Source organism: Kryptolebias marmoratus, linkage group LG24, assembly GCF_001649575.2.
Source record: "Kryptolebias marmoratus isolate JLee-2015 linkage group LG24, ASM164957v2, whole genome shotgun sequence".
Taxonomy (NCBI): domain Eukaryota; kingdom Metazoa; phylum Chordata; class Actinopteri; order Cyprinodontiformes; family Rivulidae; genus Kryptolebias; species Kryptolebias marmoratus.
Window position 1 is genome coordinate 17,309,953 of NC_051453.1, and position 20,242 is coordinate 17,330,194.

The window sequence follows — 20,242 nt, forward strand, 5'->3', positions numbered from 1 at the left end:
TCTCTTTCTTACTGTTTATTCACTGTCACATGCTGTTTTTATTTTGTTTTTTAATTATGTAAAGCACCTTGAAATGCCTTGCTGCTGAAATGTGCTATACAAATAAAATTTGATTGATTGATTGATTGATTGATTGATTGATTGATTGATTGATTGATTGATTAGCTTTGGCATCTATCTTTAATGGCAGCAGGTGATAAACCAAAATGCGAGTTCAGTCATGTAGAGTCTAACTTTCTGTGACTCTTTTAAACTTAGAATTATGTTTCTACTTTGAAGTATGCCTGAGCTTTAGGGCTCCAAAGAAGGCTTATCTCACCAAAATCCCAATATTCTTTCGCTGTGTTTTTTGTGAATTTCATCTACGCTGTATGATGTGCTGCTATCAAAGGTCATAGCTCACCATTCCCAATGGATCGTACATGCTTTAGTTTATTTTCTTACGGGTCCTTACAAAACTGTGGGAGGTGACGCAAACCAAAAAATTGCCACAGAAACAGAAGAATAACGGGCAAATAGTCATAAGGTTGCTTCAGTGCTTTTGCATTGATCCCCTTAAATATAATGGCTGCCCTTTACATAGCCACTGCAGGCAGTCAGATCTATTAGTGCATCAAGTGAAATTTTTCCTCCTGCAGAATGTAGAAAATTTTAGTTTTCCACCTAAACTTTAACAACGCACTGAAAATGTCATGTTTGGTTCCAGTTTACGAACCCACATGCACGAACACAATCAGGAGACGCGTATGCAAACAATAATAAAGTTTATTGAACAGAGGGGACAGGGTTGGGGAGAAAAACACGGAGCAGAAGTCAGGAAGGGATAACCAGTTCAGCCACTGTCAACGAGAGGAAGCGGTTAGACTCCTGGGAGGTGGAGGAACATATAAATATATATATGTAGAGGAGAGAAAGGCTTACTAGGAACAGATGGAAGCTCACTTAGGAGCAGCGACAGACCCAGGGCGGCGTGGAGAGGTAGTGAACCGTTGGAGGGCGGACAGGTAAGACAGACTGAGTGGGGAGCGAGCTGGCGGCTGGTCGTGGTCCGGAACAAACGATCCACAGAACTTTTCTCTCGAGAAAACTCCGGAGGAATCCAGGTAGACCTGACGAGAAGGAACAAACACAGGAGGCGATTATCTCGGGAAGATACACAGCGGGCCTTACTCTGGAACGATTTGTTACCAAGGTGAACAAACACTCAGGCAAGGAAGTGTCAGCTCGCCGCTTCTTAAATATCCCCAGCCTCAGTCAGCAAATGCGCCACAGGTGTGTCTCCGGGTTCAACCACACGCTTCTCCAGGGGCTCTGCTCCTAGGCGGCATCTGGTGGAGGAAGTGGGAAGCGGCAGGCTTCCAAAACAAAAGAAAAACAAAACAAACCACCGATCCTGACAGAAAAGAAGGTTAGAAGAAATTAACTTTCTGACAGGCAGTGACGGATTCAGATCATTAACCTAAAGCAATTATAATTAATATTTTAACACTGAAAATGAACAAGGTAAATATATTTAATATGAAACTTGCTGCTCAGCATTGGAGAAAGTGTGTCATTCAGCTAACAACATAGAATGCTGGGTAGCTAGAAGTCCTGACTTTTGCCTCCGAAGAACCAGAGCTGCACTCAGGGGGGACGAAAGTATCTGACTTTAGTCGTCAGGTGGTTCAAATTCTGACTGTGTTGCTCGAAATGCTGATCATGTAAATCCAAAGCTACTTTGCTGACACATACTAAATATCAAATGGATCGGTCTCACTTCCGCTCAGTCTATGGGCATGTATTTGCCTTGAAACTTCCCCCTCTTGTGCAACTTTTCATTTAACTTGCCAATTTGAACAGTCAAAAATTTGACAAGTGAGTTATTAATTTAGATTAAACTGTTTCCCTTCTGTGCCCTCAGCTTTAAAGTAGTTATATATTATGATGAGGTAAAATGCTAAGTGAGAGTACAGCATAACGTGTTCCCCTGCATATCACCAGCAAAGCAAAGCTCACTGCAACAAGCTTCAGACAGTCATAAATTCACCCTGCTGTGGTAAAATAAAACAATGCCCCAAAGACTGAAGCTAAAATGACTCTCATTCATGCTTGTGCAGATATTAGTTTTCCCCCCTTCTGTCTCTCCCTTCAGCTGAGGTCTGCAGGAGCCGCTGTAATCCAGGAACTCTTCCCCAGGGTCTCCACCATCGCCACTCTGGATATCTCCGACAACGGTACCAGGACACGCTGTTACAACACTTCCTGCTGTGACCTTGACTTTTTGTCCTAGGACAGGACTGAGTGATTTGCTAATGGATCATGCCATGCTGAGCCCTGCAAATATGTGTGTGTGTGTATGTTGACAGGTCTGGACGCAGATTTGCTCACAGTACTGCCTGCCCTCTCAAGACACCCCTCCCTAAAACACCTTCAACTGGGCAAAAACTTCAACATCAAAAGCAGGTGCTGCCAGCTCTCCACGTCACGCTGTACTGTTATTTATGCTTGTAACGCAAGTGTGAGTGGATACAAACACGAGTGCACATGAGCTGCGTGTGCGAAAAAACACATATTGGTGATTTTACCTCGTTTTTTTCCTAAGCGGCTGCTGCTGCTGCTCAAGGCACTAGCAGCAGGAAATGGCTCCCACCATTCATATCTCTGTTTGTCTCCACGGCTCATGTCTGCAGGGTTCTGGATGAAGTCTTACAGAAGCTGGTTCAGCTCATACAGGAGGAGGAATGTGTGAGTGACGACACAGGAAAGGACACAATTCAAAAAACAGAACATTTTCCAACATCAACTTTATTATAACCTAATCTAAGAAAAAATACCTACACTTTGATTTATAAATGGTATAAGAAGATCAAATTGAATGTTAAAGCTGCTGCCAGTGGCTCATTATGGTCACTATGGTAACCACACGTCTATATTTCTCACTCCCTGACAGCACCTTATAAGAGAGACACAGAAACACCATCTCAAAAGTAGTTCTCAGTCAAAACCCATGAGTCGAATCTTAAAAAAATTCTTAAACTGCGAGCAACATAAGAGCCTGATGGTCACACTCGAGTAGTTTTTGTTTCCAGTGTTTTATGATGACCATTCACCATTCACTTCCAGTTTTGAAGAGAAAAACGGGAGTTAAAATATAACTGAAGTCGATGAAAGCTTGCGTGTGCACGCTCTGCACTTTGAGAGGATTATAGAGAAAACCTTAAGTCTTACAGCAGTAAGAGACACACTGGGTGAAAGAAGACAAAAAGGCCTACGTTTTGATTTATACATTTCTTTAATGTTATAAAAAAAAAAGTTGTGGGAGTAAGAAAGCAAAATTGTGGAAACTTTAGACAACTCAAAATTAGTATTAGAGCCATATGTTTTGGGTTTGTGTTTATATTTATTTTGGTGTAATGCCTAAAGCTCACTGTGGGTAGGATCATGTGGGGTTAAATGGAGCCACAGGTAACCTGTCAGCAGGTGTGCTGATTGCGGCGGAAACACAGTTTTTTGACCGTCGTCGTCGTCGTTGTTGTCGTAGTTCTTGTCGTAGTTCTTGTCTGATTATTGCATTGCGACAGTTTGTGAGCTGTTTTTGGATTGATTTAACTGAACAGTTAAAATAGTAAGTGTGCAGCTTAAAAGGATCGCATCTTGTCTGAGAGCGCACAATCAAAAAATGCTCTATAGTAATAAGAACGTCAAGTTTTCATTCATTGGATCCAGATGGACGACGCGTCAATTAAGTGGCAGTCAGCAGCCCCTCAGTGGCTTAGGTTTGTTTTGGGGTTTTTTTTTTTGGTTTTTATTAAGAACAAGTCACTACAATTAATGTGTGATTATCTTCAACACATGGAAAAATCTGTAAAAGTTTTCAAACTTAAACTTAAAATGTGTAAAAACTCCAAGATATCAAAATGTCAGGTCAGTCATATATCAACTTTCTGTGACCCGTTTAAACTTTAAAATTAAGTTTCTACAGTAAAGTATGTCTGAGCTGTGGAGATCCAACAAGAGCTGGGTTTTCTCACTCGTTTTGTCAGAAACCCATTGTTGTGTATGGAGAAAATTCTCCGGTTTTTTTCCAAGCTTCATCCACATTTCATGATGTAACCCTATCAAAAGGCATAGCACACTATTCCTGATACAGAAATCTATTTTATTGTATAATTTGCATCTTTTTTTGTTTTTTGTTTTGTTTTTCTCTCAAAGCTGCAGGGCTTGGAGGGGGAAAAAAGTCATGAAGAAGGTGCTTCAGTGCTTCTGCACTGGCGCTCTTAAACTATATAATCCCAATTTAACTATTCATCTGTTTGAATTAACTCATTCATCAGGTGTTGACGGTGTAATATTAAGTTGGGTTGAATTATTTGCTTATTATTAAAAGATGAGTTCAATTAAAGCATAATTTTTTCATTATGTTTTGCTGCAGATGTGTCCCTATGATAAATTATTACTCTCCCTCTGTCAACAGAGCAAACACACTTTCTACACCATGACTTGCACATGTTGTAAATAATTCATGCATACAACATGTAAAGTTACATTGGCCGGCTGTCACATCGATGTGCAGTAAATGTCATTTCTGCACTTTGTCACCTAGCCTCCCTTTCTACCGTTTCCTCTTTTTTTTTTTTTAATGGTTGTTATTATTTCAATCTGTTTCATTTTTAATGTAGCCCACCATCTCACACACACTTGAACCCATATGATTTTTTCATGTCTACTCCCTCTGTCCCCGCAGGGCCTGCAATCTCTGTCTCTGTGCGAGTCGCGCCTGCGCTCTCGGGGCACCGTGCTGGTCAATGCTTTGGGCAGCAACACCTGCCTGAGGAAAGTGGACCTGAGTGGAAACAATATGGACGACATTGGTGCCAAGATGCTCTGCAAAGCCCTGCAGATCAATACGACGCTCAGGTGAAGGAAAGAATGCAATAAATAAATAAATAAATAAATAAATAAATAAATAATACATTTAAGAAAAAAAAATATTTTCTGTGAAAAAAGCAGTTTTAGATTTTTTGGTCAAGTCATTCAGCATGAGATCTGAGTTGTTAAAAGTAAAAAAACAAAGGCTAAAATGAACAGATCCAAGCTAAAAACAGCAGAACACAAAATAAAAGCTAAATATGGTAAACCAGTAGCTAAAATCAGCAAACCTGTAGCTAAAAGTAGTAAAGCAATAGCAAACGTTTCTGAAAGATAACTATAAGTAGCAACACTGTAACTAAAAGCTACAAAAAATTACAGAACAAAAGCAAAGCAAATATACTGAGACAGATTTCAAAAAGGTTAATGTTTTTGAAGGAACTGAAGAGATCTCAATGTATTTCTATAGAGAAATTTTTTCAGAAAATAAAGTTCACAAAAAATAGTCATAGCACACTGATGAATGATTTAAATAACACAAAGTATGCAAGAAGTAGTGTGACTGCAAAAAGAAACTATAAACAGGACAACAATAGTTTGAATGCTGACTCAGCATTCACGCAACAAAGTTATTTCTGTGTTTTTAGCAGTACTTGCAGTGTATTGTGCCTTGTATGGAGATTTGTATTCTGTGCAACTCACAACCTCGCCCTGCAGGAGTGTGACATGGGATCGCAACAACACCTCTGCTGCAGGATTTCTGGATGTGGCCCGAGCCCTTGAACAGTAAGAACATTATTACATAACTCGTTTTGTTTATGTTTTTCACATTCTACAGTTAATGATGCAAGGTTGCCATATTTGTCTCGTGTAAAGACACTTTTTAAGGAACTACTTTTGAGGCTTTGTGCCCTCATTAAAAGTTGTAACATGAACAGACTTCCTATCTTAAAAGGTCCAGACTCACCTTAAGGCTGAGGATGACACGGCTGCACAGATCAAAGTATTACCCACTAGTTGCAGGGCAGAGGAGGAATATTTTGGGATGGTCCCCGTCCAGCGGGGGGTTGTTAACCTTTATTAACCGTGAAATTTGTAACTCCCTTTAATTTCCCTTCTTAGACTGGTTCCGTCTCCTTTAATAAGCTGTCCCTTCCATCATGTTCTGTTCTCTCCTTTCTTAGTAATTTCACCTTGCAGTACATGCCTCTACCCCTAAGTGACATCAGCCAGGCATACCGCAGCGCTCCGGAGAAGACAGAGCAGGCCCTGACAAAGGTTGGCATCAGTATCAGGAGAAATGATCAAAACCTCACTGAAAAGGCCACAAAGAGGCTTTTAAATCTGTAGTAGAAAACAATAAGACCCTTTTACAATTGTGAACCTCTTTTCAGTGTTTCTGGAAATCTCACATCAGCAATGGAGTTTAAATCAGACATGGCTGATGAGTTAACGGCTAGTCTGAATCGGTCTAGGACCAAAGTGGATTGCTGCTGTCTTAAAAGAACTAAAACTTCCAAAATACTGTGGGGATATATCCAAAAGCTGTTTTATAAATTTTTACACTAACATAAGTTTTGCATTACATGCAAATCCTTGCTATTATACCTCATCAATCAGGTCAGAATCAAACTATTCCTCCAACATTCAGGAGGGCATCTACAACAAGATATTTATTATGACCTAGAAAAATTAGCATTTTCTGTGAAAATGCAGTGTGAAGGCTGAACGATGTTGCTGAAATTTGTTGAAGCTGAAACTAAATTGTTAAAACAAACTGAATTGAGCAGAACAGTAGCTAAAATCTAAAGTCAGCTAAAGCATACCAAAAGGCTAAAAGTAACAAAATAGTAGTTAGAAGCCAGAATTAAAAATATAGAGGGTAGTGGTTTGATTGCATAGAAAACCACTTCAGAAAACCTAATCTATTGCTTCAAGGTTAACATCTTGTACTTTGGAATAGTTGCAAAACACTAATTAATTAAAACATTTAGGAAGAAAAACCTTCTCCTGTGAGAATAGTAACGTAGGCTTTAAACTGACTGTATCCTCCGTTTGCATTTTGACTCTTTGGGGCAATGATTTGCTCTCTAATTGGGGCCTACAGATCCAGCGTGCCCTGGTCAGGAACAACCAGACTCAACAGTTCTCTCAGCGACAGGCTCTGCGGCTGCACCAAGGCTTGGTCACCAGCACCGCCGAACAGGTGGCACTCTTCCAAGTGGACGTTTCGCAGTGTTTAATGAGCGTCTTTGGTACATTAACACCAATCCTACCTGTTTGTCACCCAAGGTGATGGAGCGCCTCTGTGTGCGCGTCCAGCAGCAGGTGTGTTTGTTACGGGGGGCTGGCGAGAAGGAGGAGATTCAAGCTGCAAAACAAGTGTTGAAAGAGGCGAGGAACTCCCGTGCTGTGAGTAATATTAAATGAATTTGTAATATGTGTGTCATTGTTGCGTTGCTCAGCCCCAAATCTGAAAAACTGGGACATTGTGTAAAATATAAATAAAATCAAAATGCAGTGATTTGCAAATCTCATAACCCCATAATTCTTTTTCACAAAGGAACATAGAAAACATATCAAATGTTGAAACTAAGAAATCATACTCTTTTAAAAAAAATAATAATAATAATGTAATTTCAAATCTTATGGCAGCAACACATCTCAAAACAGATGGAACAGGGACAACAAAAGGCTGTAAAGTGCAAATAAAAAACAACCGAAGGAGCATTTTAGATTAGGTTAATTTGGCAACAGGTCAGGACTGGATTTTAAAAAATATATATAAGAGAGGCTGAATCTCTCAGAAGTAAAGATGGATAGCGGTTCACCAGTCTGCACAAAATGGCATCTGAAAACAATGGTACAATTTCAGAATAATGTTCCTCAGTACAAAGTTGGGAAGAGTTTCTTTGAATCTCCCATCATCTACAGTATTGTCAAAGGATTTTAAGAATTTGGAGAAATCGCTGAGCTCAAAGGACAAGGTTGTAAGTCAATGGCCGTATTTGGGCCCTTTTTTTTGGAAAACTGTTCTTTGGTCAGACGAATCAAAACTCCTTTTAGAATCCAGGGACACCAAGTCCTCCAAACTAAAGAAAAGAGAGACCAATCGGCCTGTTCCAGTTTCAAACCCTGCCTCTCTGATGGTATAGGAGTGCATACTTATTTCTGTGCCTTTTCATGGGCAGCTTACACATCTGGAAAGGCAGGTTTTAGAACAACAAATGCTCCCATCTAGATGTCTTTTTCAGTGAAGGCCTTACAGCTTTCGCAAGACAATGCTGAACCACATCCTGCATCCATTCCAGCAGCATGGATCCATAGTAGAAGAGTCCAGGTTCTGAAATGACCTGCCTGCAGTCCAGACCAGTAAGCAAGTGAAAACATTTGACGGATCATGAAACAATTCATCCATCGAAGAAGACCCAAGGTTTTTGAATAGCTAGAATCCTCCATCAGACCAGAATGGGACAACATTCCCTCCAAAACCTTCAGCAGCTGTTCCTCCTCAGCTCCTGGATGTTTACAGGCTGTTTTTAAAAGAAGAGGGGATGCTTCACAGAGATAAACACGGTCCTGTCCCAGTTTTCTTTGTGCTGTGCTGGGCCATAAATGTCAAAATTACCATATTTTTTTCCTAAAAATAGTAATATGTTTGCTGTGTTCAATTTTGAACAAAATATGGGTTTATGAGATTTGCAAATCATTGCCTTCTGTTTTTCTTTACATTTTACATAATGTCCTAACTATTTTTGGAAATGGGGTTGTATTGAAATGACTCTTTTCTTTCTGTTGTTCCCAGCTCTATCCCTCTCTGTGCGAGCTGGCTCATGTGTTGTCTGTGGATGGGCCGGTGAGGCAGAGACTGGACTCTTTGGCGGGCGAACTCGCCAAAGCTGCGGATAAAGAGCTGCAGGTAGACCTAACAGCGTCCTTTCACAGGGAGACCCGCAACAGATGACAGAGCCACTGACAACTGGCGTCTGTTTCAGGTGATTGTCGACGCAATGGTGTCACTCTGCCGCGAGCTCTGCCCTTTATCTTCCTCTGCAGCCGAGAGATTAAGTCCTCCGCTCTCATCTGTCTCCGAGCGCGTGTCCATCCCTCGCTCCGCCATCCGAACTGCCCTCATGGAAAGAGCCGCACAGGACGTTCACAGGGCTTTGGAGTAAGGCAACGAAATGTCTGAATTTGATAAACAGGATATTGATTTTGCTCTCTCTTTTACTAAGCCTCCTTCCTCCCCTCTTCCTCAAACCCAATCCTCTTCAGAGAAGTAAAGCTGTCTGTGGTTTCCTATCTCACCAACTCCATCGTGGATCAAATCCTGCAGGAGCTCTACGCCACTCATAAGACGCTGGTAAATACGCCGCTCTCACTGTAAAACAGGTGTGAACGAGTCAGCGATTGATTGAAGAGTGGGTGTCAAAATGGTTTAAGAGCGCCATTTGTTTCAGACACGGCAGGTGTCTCTTCTGAAATGCTGGGAGGGGACGTGTGAAGACGGGACGGCGTGGACTTTGAACAGACACAGAGACTCTCTGGACATCACAGACGAGGAGCTCGGCACCAGCATAGTAAGTGTGAACATACAGATGTGTGTGTTTTCGTTTCCCATCTCATCGTACAACTTTCTGCTCTCAGCAATCAAATATCGTTCTTCTGTTTCTGTTTCTTTTTTTTTTTTTTCCTGGTCATCTTCATCGCCCACCCGCTGAACGGCGAAAGGCAATAAAAGCTTTTGCTAAAATGGCTATAACTCAGTTCGTTTCACAGATATTGAGCTAAAATGTGGCGCAATATTAGCTGAGGGTCAATCCCAGTGCATACTCGGAGCGCTAACAAATCACAAATCTTTGTTTAAAACTATGCCATTAACGACTGGAACTGTGTCTGTCTGTTAGCAGAGTATCTTATGAACCACTGGATGAATTTTAGTAAAACTCTCAGAAAGTAAACACTGGACATACATCTACAACTGATTATCTTAGTCTACAACTCTTGCATAAAATGTCAAGGGTTTTTTAAGTATTCTGGTCATGTATTCTAAATTATTGCTGTAAAATGATGTGATCAGCAAAATACCTGTACAGAAGCAGGTAAACATGCTTTTAAAAATCCTAAATCCCTGACAGCTGCAGTCCATTCATCTTGTTCCGGAGGTTTCACCTGCAGCCATCGCTGTGGGAAGCTGTTTTTGCTAGCAGCCAAAATGTTATTTAAGCAGATTTGAAGTATTCTGCTAAGTTAAACTTCTACTTCTGAAAGAGCCTGCTGCCAAAACAAATCTTTTTCCTTAATAACCCAGGAAATAGGAGTATTATCATTTTTCCCTACTATGCCTCCAGCATTTGTTTTGTCTCTGTCAACCTCACTCTATAATTTTAAGTTTCGAAGACACTAAGTGTTAGATTATTTTCCCCAGCACCCCGTGGTAGCAATATAATGCATCGTTCTCGTATATTTTTTTAAATCGCCCCTAATTCCATTTTGACATAAAAGAAACTCAAAAGCAATGTTAGAAATCTGCTGCCACATCTGCATCATTTAGTTTAATAATTGAGTTCCATTCCTGCTTGTTTGCCACATTATTAATTTGAGTACCCTCAATAATTACAGCCAGTGCCTCAGACTTGACAGAGCTGTCAGAAATGAGCGCGTCTTCCTCTGCGCTTCGAGCATCTGCAGCATTATTCGGACTGTTTTCTGACAGGAACACTCCAGTTAAAGGTCGCAGATTTTAAGAGGCTGCAGCTCCTTCACTGGAAACACTTTAACAATGCTTGAACTGATGACGCATCATCAATTTAGTTGTGTCTTGGCCTTTCGAAGCGCGCACTGATTAGAGTGATTGAAGCACACGTTGAATGTCAACATTTCAAAAGGCCTATAATTACAACTGCAGACGCTCTGACTGACATTAAACAATCAAGATGTTTATATACATGACACACAGCGAGCAAATAATGGCCATTTCTGTGTCTGACGCCTGTCAGCTGTCAGAGCTTTTCTCTTTGCTGCAGCTAAATATGTCATCTTTTGACAAATTTGTCAGCAGCTTTACTCATCGTGTGCATTACACTCTTGAAACCATGACTGGTGAAAACAACACATATAAAGTTGTGACAATGTGTAAAGTCTAAATAAAAACAAAGCAATGGCTTGTAAATCTCATAAGCCCATGTTTTATTCACAATTGAGCATAGTAAACATATCAAACATTTAATTGATGAAATTATATCATTTTGTCTGATGGAGGACTCTAGCTGTTCAAAAGTCCTGGGTCTTTGATGGATTTTTTGTTTCATGATGTCCTGGACTGCAGGCAGGTCAGTTCAGCACCTGGACTCTTCTACTATGAAGCCCTGCTGCTGCAATGGATGCAGTCTGAGGTTTAACATTGTCTTGATAAAATATGCAAGATCTTACCTGTAAAAAGATGCTGTCTGGATGGGAGCACGTGTTCTAAAACTTGTGTATGCTGTTCTGCATTGATCATGCCTTTCCAGATGTGTAAGCTGTCCATGGCAAAGGCACTAATGCACCCCCATCCCATCAGAGAGGCAGAACAAATGCAGATTAAATGCTTTAACCCACATTTGTAGATGGCACAGCAAACTGTGTTTACAGGTAGTGATTTGTGGAACTGTTCCTGAGTCCATGCAGTGAAGTCTGTAACAGAATCAGACCTTGTTTTAATGCAGAGCTGCCTGAGGGCCTGAAGATCAGACATCCAATAAAGACTTTCAGCCTTGTCCTTTGAGTTCAGAGATTTCTGTAGATTCTTGAAACGATATTATGATATTATGATCTGTAGAGGATGGGAGATTCAATGTTTCTCCAATTTTGTGTTTAAGAACATTATTCTGAAATTGTTCCACTGTTTTTTGATGTTGTTTTACACAGACTGGTGAACCTCTGTTCAACTTTACCTCTGAGAGATTCAGCTTCTCTAAAATGCTCCATTAATATCCACTCCTCTTACTGACCTGTTGCCAATTAACCTAATTAGTTGCAAAATGCTCCTCCAGCTGTTTCTTATTTGTACCACTTTGCAACCTTTTGTTGCTCCTCTCTCAATTTTTATAAGATGTGTTGCTGCCATCATATTTAAAATTACCAATAATATTGTCTTAAAATAGTACAATTTCTCAGTTTCAACATTTTCATGTTTACTATGTGTCATTGTGAATAAAGTATGGGTTTATGAGATCAGAAAATCATTGCAATCTCTTTGTTGCTGTTGTTTTCCATACACAGCATCCTAATTCTTTTTTTGGAATTGGGTTGTACATTTTCATCTGTTCACAACTGATTCATGGCCTGATTTACTTTTTAAAGTTTTCAAACCGCCTCTCAGCTGTGTGCTGTCTCTGCCTTCACTCCTTAAATAATTAAACTGCAGTGTTCCTTTTTGATTTAGATTTTCTTGCGTAAATGTTCTCTACGTGGTTCTGCTGCAGGAAAGCCAAGCAAGTAAAGTAAACAAAGAATAATCAGTAAATTTCTGACACTTCAAAAATGAAACTAGTATTTTTTTGTTTTGTTTTGCTAAAGTTAATCAGCTGTAGCTGTACATCCAATGATTACTTTCTGCAAGTTTAGAGTTTTGTTTAAAATTATCACCTGCCTTTCATGGCGGCGGGCAATAGAGAGGAGCTCAGTATTTAGCAGCAGCAGGTAAAACTGTAGGATTGTCTCAAAAATCTAACATGACGTTCTTCTTCCAGCCATGATGTTTTTCTCTAAAACCTGCAGAGAATTGAAAACGTTTTTATTTGCTTTGCTGAAAATACCTCCGTACCTCATTTCGCGAGTGAAATTACAAAAAAACAACTGCCTTTTTTCTATGTAGTAAGAATAGTGTGCGTTTTGGGGCATTGGAGGCTTCAGAGCACATCCTACCACTAATTACTGAATTGCATTTTCATCCAGATGTTATATCACTCTGTTCTAGTTTCTTTTCAGCGTTTCTTCATCTCATAATGAGGAGTAATTTGTGCCACTGTTGTTCGTCTTTTTTTTAAAACTATTTTTATATTCATATTCAATATGGCTTTAATTGGTGCCCAGATTTGATCGTCCCCCTCTGACAAAAGCGCTGATCACTGTTGTTCTCTAATTGTGTCTTTTATTCTTTATTTTCTTCTCCCAGGACACGATTGCTATTAAGAAGCGCAGCTCTAGAACGAGGAGAATTCGGCCCGTCTCCACCAGGCTGAGTGAGTGGAGCTGTGCTTCCACCTCCACTCTCACCTCTTTCCATCCTGTCTCTGCCACAGCACCACGACTTTCTGTTCACTTCTTCTCTTCCTCTTAGCCTCAGCTTTCTCTTCACCTTATAATGTGATTACCTGTGTCTGTTTGGGTGTGTGTGTGTGTGTGTTCAGTTGTCTGTTGTGTTTGCAAAATATCTCCTGAACCGGTGGATTGATTTGAATGAAACTCATAAAGTAATCACTGAATGTGCATCTGCAACTGAACTACAACTTTGGAGTCAACTTGACTCAATATGGCTGCAACAACCAACTGACCTTATGAATAACAAAATGGCTATAACTAAGCCAGTTTTGGAGCTATTCAGCTAAAATTTGGTGCGGCGGTAGCTGAGAGTCATCCCTAACATATACCTTAAGCATTAACAGTTCCTGTCAGATCTTACAATATTGTGCATACTATTATTTTCAAGATTTGACTAAAAAGGCTAAAATAGCAACAACCTTTGAGATAAAATGATGTTAGTGTAAAACTCTGGTATGAAATGTGGTTCAGTGACGAATGCTAGGCTTTTAGGTAAAATCTGATCCAACCCTGAGTCTTTTATTTCTCTCCTACATCTCATCTGTTTTCCTCTGTGTTGCCGCCAGGCCTGTGCGATGACTCCAGCTCCTCCCCGCCCCCCTCCGTGCCGTCATACTCCTCGCCCCTGTCCCACTCGGCCTCCTGGGAGGGCCTGTCCGAGCTGCCCACACAGGGCCTGCCGCTCCATCACGTGACACGGGTTCGTCCGAGGCCTCCACGGAGACACAGGGGAGCGCACATCCCCGCTGAGACGGTGGGCCTGATTTTGCTCCTGACCACTAAATCATTTATGGACTCTGATCTTGATCTGTTTATCTATCTGTGCCTAACGCACGGATGTTTCTGCCTGCTGGCTGGAGCTTCTGGTCTTCTTCTTCTTTTCAAATGTAATCTGTATAGCTGCAATTAGATTATGCCATCTGAGTGAATGCAGTGTAATCCATTTGTTTTATTGCATTCATAAGATTTTACAAATGAACCCCACTGAAGTGACCTCTCTGAAACATGTGTTTGTGTCCGTGTGTGCACAGCACTGCAGTGAAAATGGAGGAATAAGCCCTCTGGATGATGGACTCCCTGATTTTTATTCTAAAAGAGTTCTGCCCAATAGGTGAGACCAGCTTTCATGTTTTTTTACAACCACCATTTTTGCTTTGAATGCACTGGAGCAAAGAAACCCACTGAATTTTACACATTTACTTTGCTGATTTCATTTTCTTCAAACATTTCGGAAGATACTCTTGGTTCGTAGATTCTCTGCAGTCATCATGTTCCTTTATTTCACAGCTCATTAAAAATGAATAGACACTTCACTCTTGCTTGAGATGAGCGATCCATCTCACTGAACATTTTGTTACCTTGAAGTTATCACTGTAAGTTAATGCCAAATGGAAAATGTTTACATTGTCGGACCGTCTTTGAGTCTTTGAATGCACCAAAGAAAAAGAACAATTTAAATGGAAAATGTAGTGATATTTTTTTTTAAAAAGCTGGATAAAATTTATGAAGTCGATCACAGTTATTATTCTAAATTTCTCGGTGTGCTTTGGAAAACATTAGCAGCTAAAGGCCTGGCATTCCTTGATGGAAGGACATTTCATTAATATTTGTCCAGTAGTTCATGAGATAATTTGCTAACAGACAGACGCACCTTTCAGAGATCAGCGATATAAAGGTCAGCTGTGTATTGAAACAAATGCAAAATTACAATTATGGATGTCACAGAAAATTACTCCATATTTTATTTTATAATATAACTGGACCAACAAAGGAACTAAAGTAATGTCCATTTTTTTTTAGCAAAATAAAGTCAGTGAACAAAAGTGTCAGGGTAAAATGTATAAAAGGTTGCAGTAAAAACAACAAAAAATGGATGTCTTAAGTGTACATTTCAATAATTATTGCTCAGAAATTAGAATTAAGCAATCAGTTTGTTGCATTAGTGGTTAATCAAACACAAGACATTTAAACATTTAACAAAAGTGTCCAAGTTTGGTCTTAAAGACAAGAATTGAGATGGTTTACATCCTTACGGTCTCCTCTGTTAGCCTTTATAGTTTTTATTTTGTTATACAATTTCAGATCTAAACTTGGAAAATGTACTCAAACAAACATAAACTAACTGTAGTGTTTATTAATCATCTCTGTCAAGTTTTATACGCTCACCCACACCGATAAAAAAAAAAATCTGTTTTAGTCACTAAACGTATTTCAGCACCTATTAAAGCAAAAGCTCAGATCTTTTGAAGTGGGGCTCTGTGGAAACATAACCTGTTAAAGATAACTTTGAGTGAAATAAAGGTTTACTCTGACCATACTGAACCCCACTTTAGAAGATCTGAAGTATCGCTTTAAGCACAGGCAGGAGGCCAACACTATGAGTTTAACAAGTTTATTCATTTCAGGTAGGAGTAATATTTCCACAGAACTGGTCTGTGTGAAGCAGGTAGGTTATGGGGTTCTGAGAGAGGACAGTAATCTTGTAGCAGGTTGGTTTCCTAGGATAGACAGAAAGCTGGGTTGTTGTTACCAGCTTACCTGCTTGAGCAAACTGAGGAGGACCAAGGAGGAAAGCAGGGATGAATGTAGTGGAGGTGACTGGCCACGGGTGAACGGAATGAGTAATCAGTAAGCCCTGTCAGACACGGTGTAGGAGAGAAGCACAGCAAGAGCAAGTGAACAAACACGAAACAAGAAAAGGAATGAGTCACTGTCAAACTTTAACATTAATTGATCTAAAATAAGCTTTCCTTTTATTGCAAAAGCCTGTTAAGTTCCTACAGAGTGTTAACCTTTGGAGTCTACCTGATTCAAGATGGCTGTCACCGCCAACCTTAAAAACCACAAAACTGCCTTTAATTCAGTCAGTTTTACAGCTACTGAGCTAGAATTTGATGTAGTTGTAGCTGTGAGTCATGCCCAACCCAGACTTCTTGTGACATGGCAGGAGTTTGCTCATAACATTATTTTCAGGGTTTGACCAAAATGGCTACAGCTCCACCATATCTCAGCATAAGATGAGCTTCGTTTGAAACTGTGTCAAAACAAAGGCGGCGGGCAATGTGCGTTCCTTCAACAAATGCCAGGTCGTGAAGTTGGTTCTTTGTCGAATCAAAGGGGCTGCGTTTCTCTGAACAGTGTGTTTCGTTGCAGCGATCACGCCGTCTGCTCATTCATTCAGACTTTGAGCTGACTTGTTCTGCAGTCCATCATCTTCGCTTCGTTAAACAGAGACATAGACGTTGTCACTTTTTAATTATTAGAGGCTGCCCGGAGATGTTTGGAGGTGACAAATCACTGTTGGTAATTTGGCGGCTGCCTGCTGCTGATCAAATGAGCTGAGCTCTGTGTGAATTAACATCTCAAGGACTCAGTGATTTTGATAATTGTTACAATTACTTAACTGCTGTATAATATGGCATACTTAAATCAGAATTAGGGAATTAAATTATGCAGGAGTAGAAGTTTAATATTTACAGTAGATTAAGAATAAAATGGGGTTTAAATCAGAAACAGTGGCTGGAGATTGTGAGAAAGATGTATTGTTTTCTTCCACAACTACAGTTAATTGAGTTAAATCGGTAGCTTTATTTTGATCACGCTCATAAAATAAACACAATATAAAAAGTGCACTTGAGCTTCATCATTGTGTACCAGGAGATGTAGCCTAGCAACACTAAAACTGAAGCAGAGCAGACAAACAAGCGGCCCAGATGGCTGGGACGAATTCAGTGACATCTTAACAGAAGGGGCTCACTTGTGAACGAACAAGATGACGGGGCCGAACAGGACCGTGTGTGTGTGTGACATTTGGCTTCTCTCACCTCTTTCAGCCAGCTCTCGTCGCTGCACAAAGCGCACTCTCTGAGGAGGAAGAAGAGGAGAAACATGCTGGCCATCTTCGGATTCCGTAAAAACCGCAGCCAGACTCTGTCCAATCAGGGGCCCGATTCTGAAGCAGAGGTCTACGGAGACGGGTGTCACACTGTTGCCACAGCGCCCACGGGGTTGGTTATATCCGCACAAAACACACGCCACACGTGGCTTATTTTTAGAAAAGGCTCGTCCTTGAACGTAAAACACACCGCGTCACTAAGAGCTCCTTCATTTTTCTCCCATACACTCCACATCCTCACATTTCCTCTGATGAGCAGCCTTTCTCAAACCTTATAGGAACAATCGGCATTGCTGAGCCTCATAAATACTCGACAAATACTGCTCTGAATCTCCATCCTCCATCTTTTCTTTGTTGATTGAAGAAGTGGCGTATAGCTGCCAAAGTGACAGCAGAGTGTTTACGCAGGTGTGTCTGACAGCTGCTGGCTCCGCTCTGGATCCAGGAGTCAACCAAGTGATTAGAAATGAACACGCTTCTTGGTAAACCTAGATTAGGATAGCAAGTTATCCAATCTTTGCCAGGATAGTGACTCGTCCAAATGACTCCATTCTTAAAGATTGCTTCCTATTAGCTGCATTTGACTGTAAACGTCTTGTTTCAGAACGGCCTTGGAGAATGTCTACACTCTCCTCCAGCCTCCACGGTCTGCTGCCAGAGCCGGATCTCCCAGCGACGGGGCTGATGGGAAACCGAGTGATCACCAGGCGAAAACTACTCTGGTTCTGAGCCCGCCTCCCATTCCAGGCATCCCTCACCCAACCGTGGGAGGAGGAAAACACCCCTTTTATTCTCCCAGAGAGGTACAGTCACTGTCATCCACAAAGGAAGTTTTTATCACCTGTCAAAGACGATAATGTTTTTGCCCATCTGTGTGTGCAGCTGTTCATTTGTCTGCCTTGTTAGCAAAAGATTTGAAGAATCATTTGATGGATTTTAATTAAAAACTCGGAAAGTAATCATTGGATGTACATCTACAGTCGAATAACTTACAGAGTCAACCCCATTCAAGATGGCCGTCACAGCTAAGCAGCATTAGAAAACACAAAAATGGCTATAATTGAGTCAGTTTTACATATATTGAGCTAAAGTTTGGTGTGTAGTAGCTGAGAGTCCTACACAACACATACTCTACTCTGCACTACACCATGCTGAAATTTTAATCAAAGATGTTGTGCATTAAGTGTTGGCATCAACCCTGTCTGTCTGTTAGCAAAGTATCTCTTGACCTCCTGGATGGGTTTTAATGAAACTCTCAGAAAATAATCATTGGATGTACATCTACAACTCGTTTGTTTTAGGAGTTGATACAAGTCAAGATGGCTGCCACAGGTAATTGACTGCAGCAAACATATAAATGGCTGTAACTCAGTCAGTTTTACAGATATTGAGTTTAAATTTGGTGTGGTATTAGTTGGCAGACAAATTAAAATAGTTTTAACTTCATCCCTTCTCATCAAAAGATGATCTTAGTTTAAAACTCTACCATGAATGGTGGCAATCAATTTGCATTCCTTCAATCTATGCTAGGCCTTTAATTACTCAAGGTTTTTAACAATCACTGTCCTTTTTGTTTTATGTCTTGTCAGGTTTCTGAGGTGGACACTGTGTTTGAACCTCAGTTGGAGTCAGACAAGTATTGGGCAGATGACAAACAGAGAACAACAGACGTGCTGCAGGCAGAAACTGACTGGATTATGGAGGGTCAGCCAAATGATCCACACGCAGAGAGACAGAGGTTTGATGATCGGCTACCAGAAAGAACTTTTGGAGAGCCAAGAATAATCGAGAGACAATCTGACAGGTACTGGACTGAGACCAAACATCCAGAAAGACATGTGGAGAAACAGTGGACTGTTGACAGACACACCCAACGGCAGATTGACAGGAAAATGGAAAGACAGTGGATGGGCGGCAGACAGATTGAAAGATCGTGGTCTGAGAACAGGCCAATGGACCTGCAGGTAGACAATCAGGGGACTGAGAGCAGACACCCTGGAAGAAAGCTGGATAGACAAATCCAGGCGCTACATCTAGCGCAAAGGCCACTGCCTCCGTACCCATCGGACAAGACGCCGTCACCGAAACAGGAAAGTGATCCTCTGAAAAGCACGGAGGTGGCGGCGGCCATAGAGTGGCATCAGCAGGACTCGCCAGGAGAGAGGCACGCCTGTCTCGATGCCGGTTGGGGTTCCACAGATGGGTGGAGGAGCGGCGCGGAAGTAGGTGGAGGCGTCTCTGCATGTCGAGTGGCATCAAAACCGGATCCCCCGCCACAGAGCAGTAAACCAAACCTGTCCAAGCTGCGGCAGAGACATCGACGCGAGAGCTCCGACGCCCTACCAGGTACAAAGCTGCACATTCGTGGTATTTGTCTGCTGCTGGACAAAAAGTTGATTTTTATCCTGCAAAAAGCTCCTGGTAACCTTTGACCCCAACCTGAACAACAATCGGTTCTCCTCTTTTGTTTGATACAGAGGAGGAAGGAGATGAAGAGAGGGATCCTGGAAAGACAGACAGGAGAGAAAGAAGACGAGATTCTGAGGGTCAGCCACCTCCAATTCCTGAAAAGGTAAAATGAGGAAGGCACATGTTTGTACCCTGTGGCCATTCTTTTCGTTTGAATGTTCAGTAATTTTATTAAATGTCATTGTTCTATGTCTCCCAGCCAAAGCCCTGCTCCTTTGTGACATTTCCAAAAGAATCAGCCAATGAACGAAACTTGCCTCCTCCTCCTGTCCCACCTCCTGTCAACAAGATGACATATGGACTGCCAGACAGAGCGGCAAGTCAAGGTACCTGATAAGATATGTTTCTGATGGTGTCGTGTTGCACAACTCACGTTTTTTTTTTTTTTATTATTATCATTATGAAATTACTGCAGTCTAACTGCAGCCTCTAAGTGGCGTACAGCAGTAAATGCATGGCCTTCAAACAGTGGCGGCTCCAGATATTTTTTTCTGCAGGTGCTAAGGGGGTGCTAAGCATTTTATTGAGGGTGCTAATGAAGGATTATTTGTTCTTACAGTTCTCAACACACACGCACAAACATATATAATCATATATATATGGTATATAAATGAAGAACAGAATGAAATATACATATGTATCTGTGATAGGCCGACATCTCTACCTAAACCTCTATCACAGAAATAAAGAAGCTTCCCACAACATGAACATGTAGCAGTGCAC

At 41.0% G+C, this 20,242-nt stretch overlaps 1 protein-coding gene and 1 long non-coding RNA gene across 3 annotated transcripts in view; one reads left to right on the forward strand and one right to left on the reverse strand.

Moving 5' to 3' along the window:
- LOC108243416 (capping protein, Arp2/3 and myosin-I linker protein 3) overlaps positions 1 to 20,242 on the forward strand; it is a 45,460-nt gene that overhangs the window by 20,827 nt on the left and 4,391 nt on the right. For both annotated transcript variants that reach the window (XM_017428834.3, XM_017428833.3), the window contains exons 18-37: positions 2,135 to 2,216; positions 2,349 to 2,445; positions 2,673 to 2,727; positions 4,727 to 4,899; positions 5,569 to 5,637; positions 6,036 to 6,129; positions 6,959 to 7,057; positions 7,144 to 7,263; positions 8,657 to 8,770; positions 8,847 to 9,022; positions 9,127 to 9,214; positions 9,312 to 9,431; positions 13,010 to 13,076; positions 13,722 to 13,909; positions 14,187 to 14,266; positions 16,989 to 17,162; positions 17,655 to 17,853; positions 18,640 to 19,396; positions 19,528 to 19,622; positions 19,719 to 19,845. In XM_017428834.3, the coding sequence (XP_017284323.1) occupies positions 2,135 to 2,216; positions 2,349 to 2,445; positions 2,673 to 2,727; positions 4,727 to 4,899; positions 5,569 to 5,637; positions 6,036 to 6,129; positions 6,959 to 7,057; positions 7,144 to 7,263; positions 8,657 to 8,770; positions 8,847 to 9,022; positions 9,127 to 9,214; positions 9,312 to 9,431; positions 13,010 to 13,076; positions 13,722 to 13,909; positions 14,187 to 14,266; positions 16,989 to 17,162; positions 17,655 to 17,853; positions 18,640 to 19,396; positions 19,528 to 19,622; positions 19,719 to 19,845 (2,974 nt within the window). The remainder of the gene's footprint in view (positions 1 to 2,134; positions 2,217 to 2,348; positions 2,446 to 2,672; positions 2,728 to 4,726; positions 4,900 to 5,568; positions 5,638 to 6,035; positions 6,130 to 6,958; positions 7,058 to 7,143; positions 7,264 to 8,656; positions 8,771 to 8,846; positions 9,023 to 9,126; positions 9,215 to 9,311; positions 9,432 to 13,009; positions 13,077 to 13,721; positions 13,910 to 14,186; positions 14,267 to 16,988; positions 17,163 to 17,654; positions 17,854 to 18,639; positions 19,397 to 19,527; positions 19,623 to 19,718; positions 19,846 to 20,242) is intronic.
- LOC119616800 lies at positions 748 to 1,417 on the reverse strand. The gene is made up of 2 exons (XR_005232846.1): positions 922 to 1,417; positions 748 to 839 (listed from the first exon to the last, which is right to left on the reverse strand). It is a non-coding gene; the product is annotated as an uncharacterized LOC119616800 (long non-coding RNA).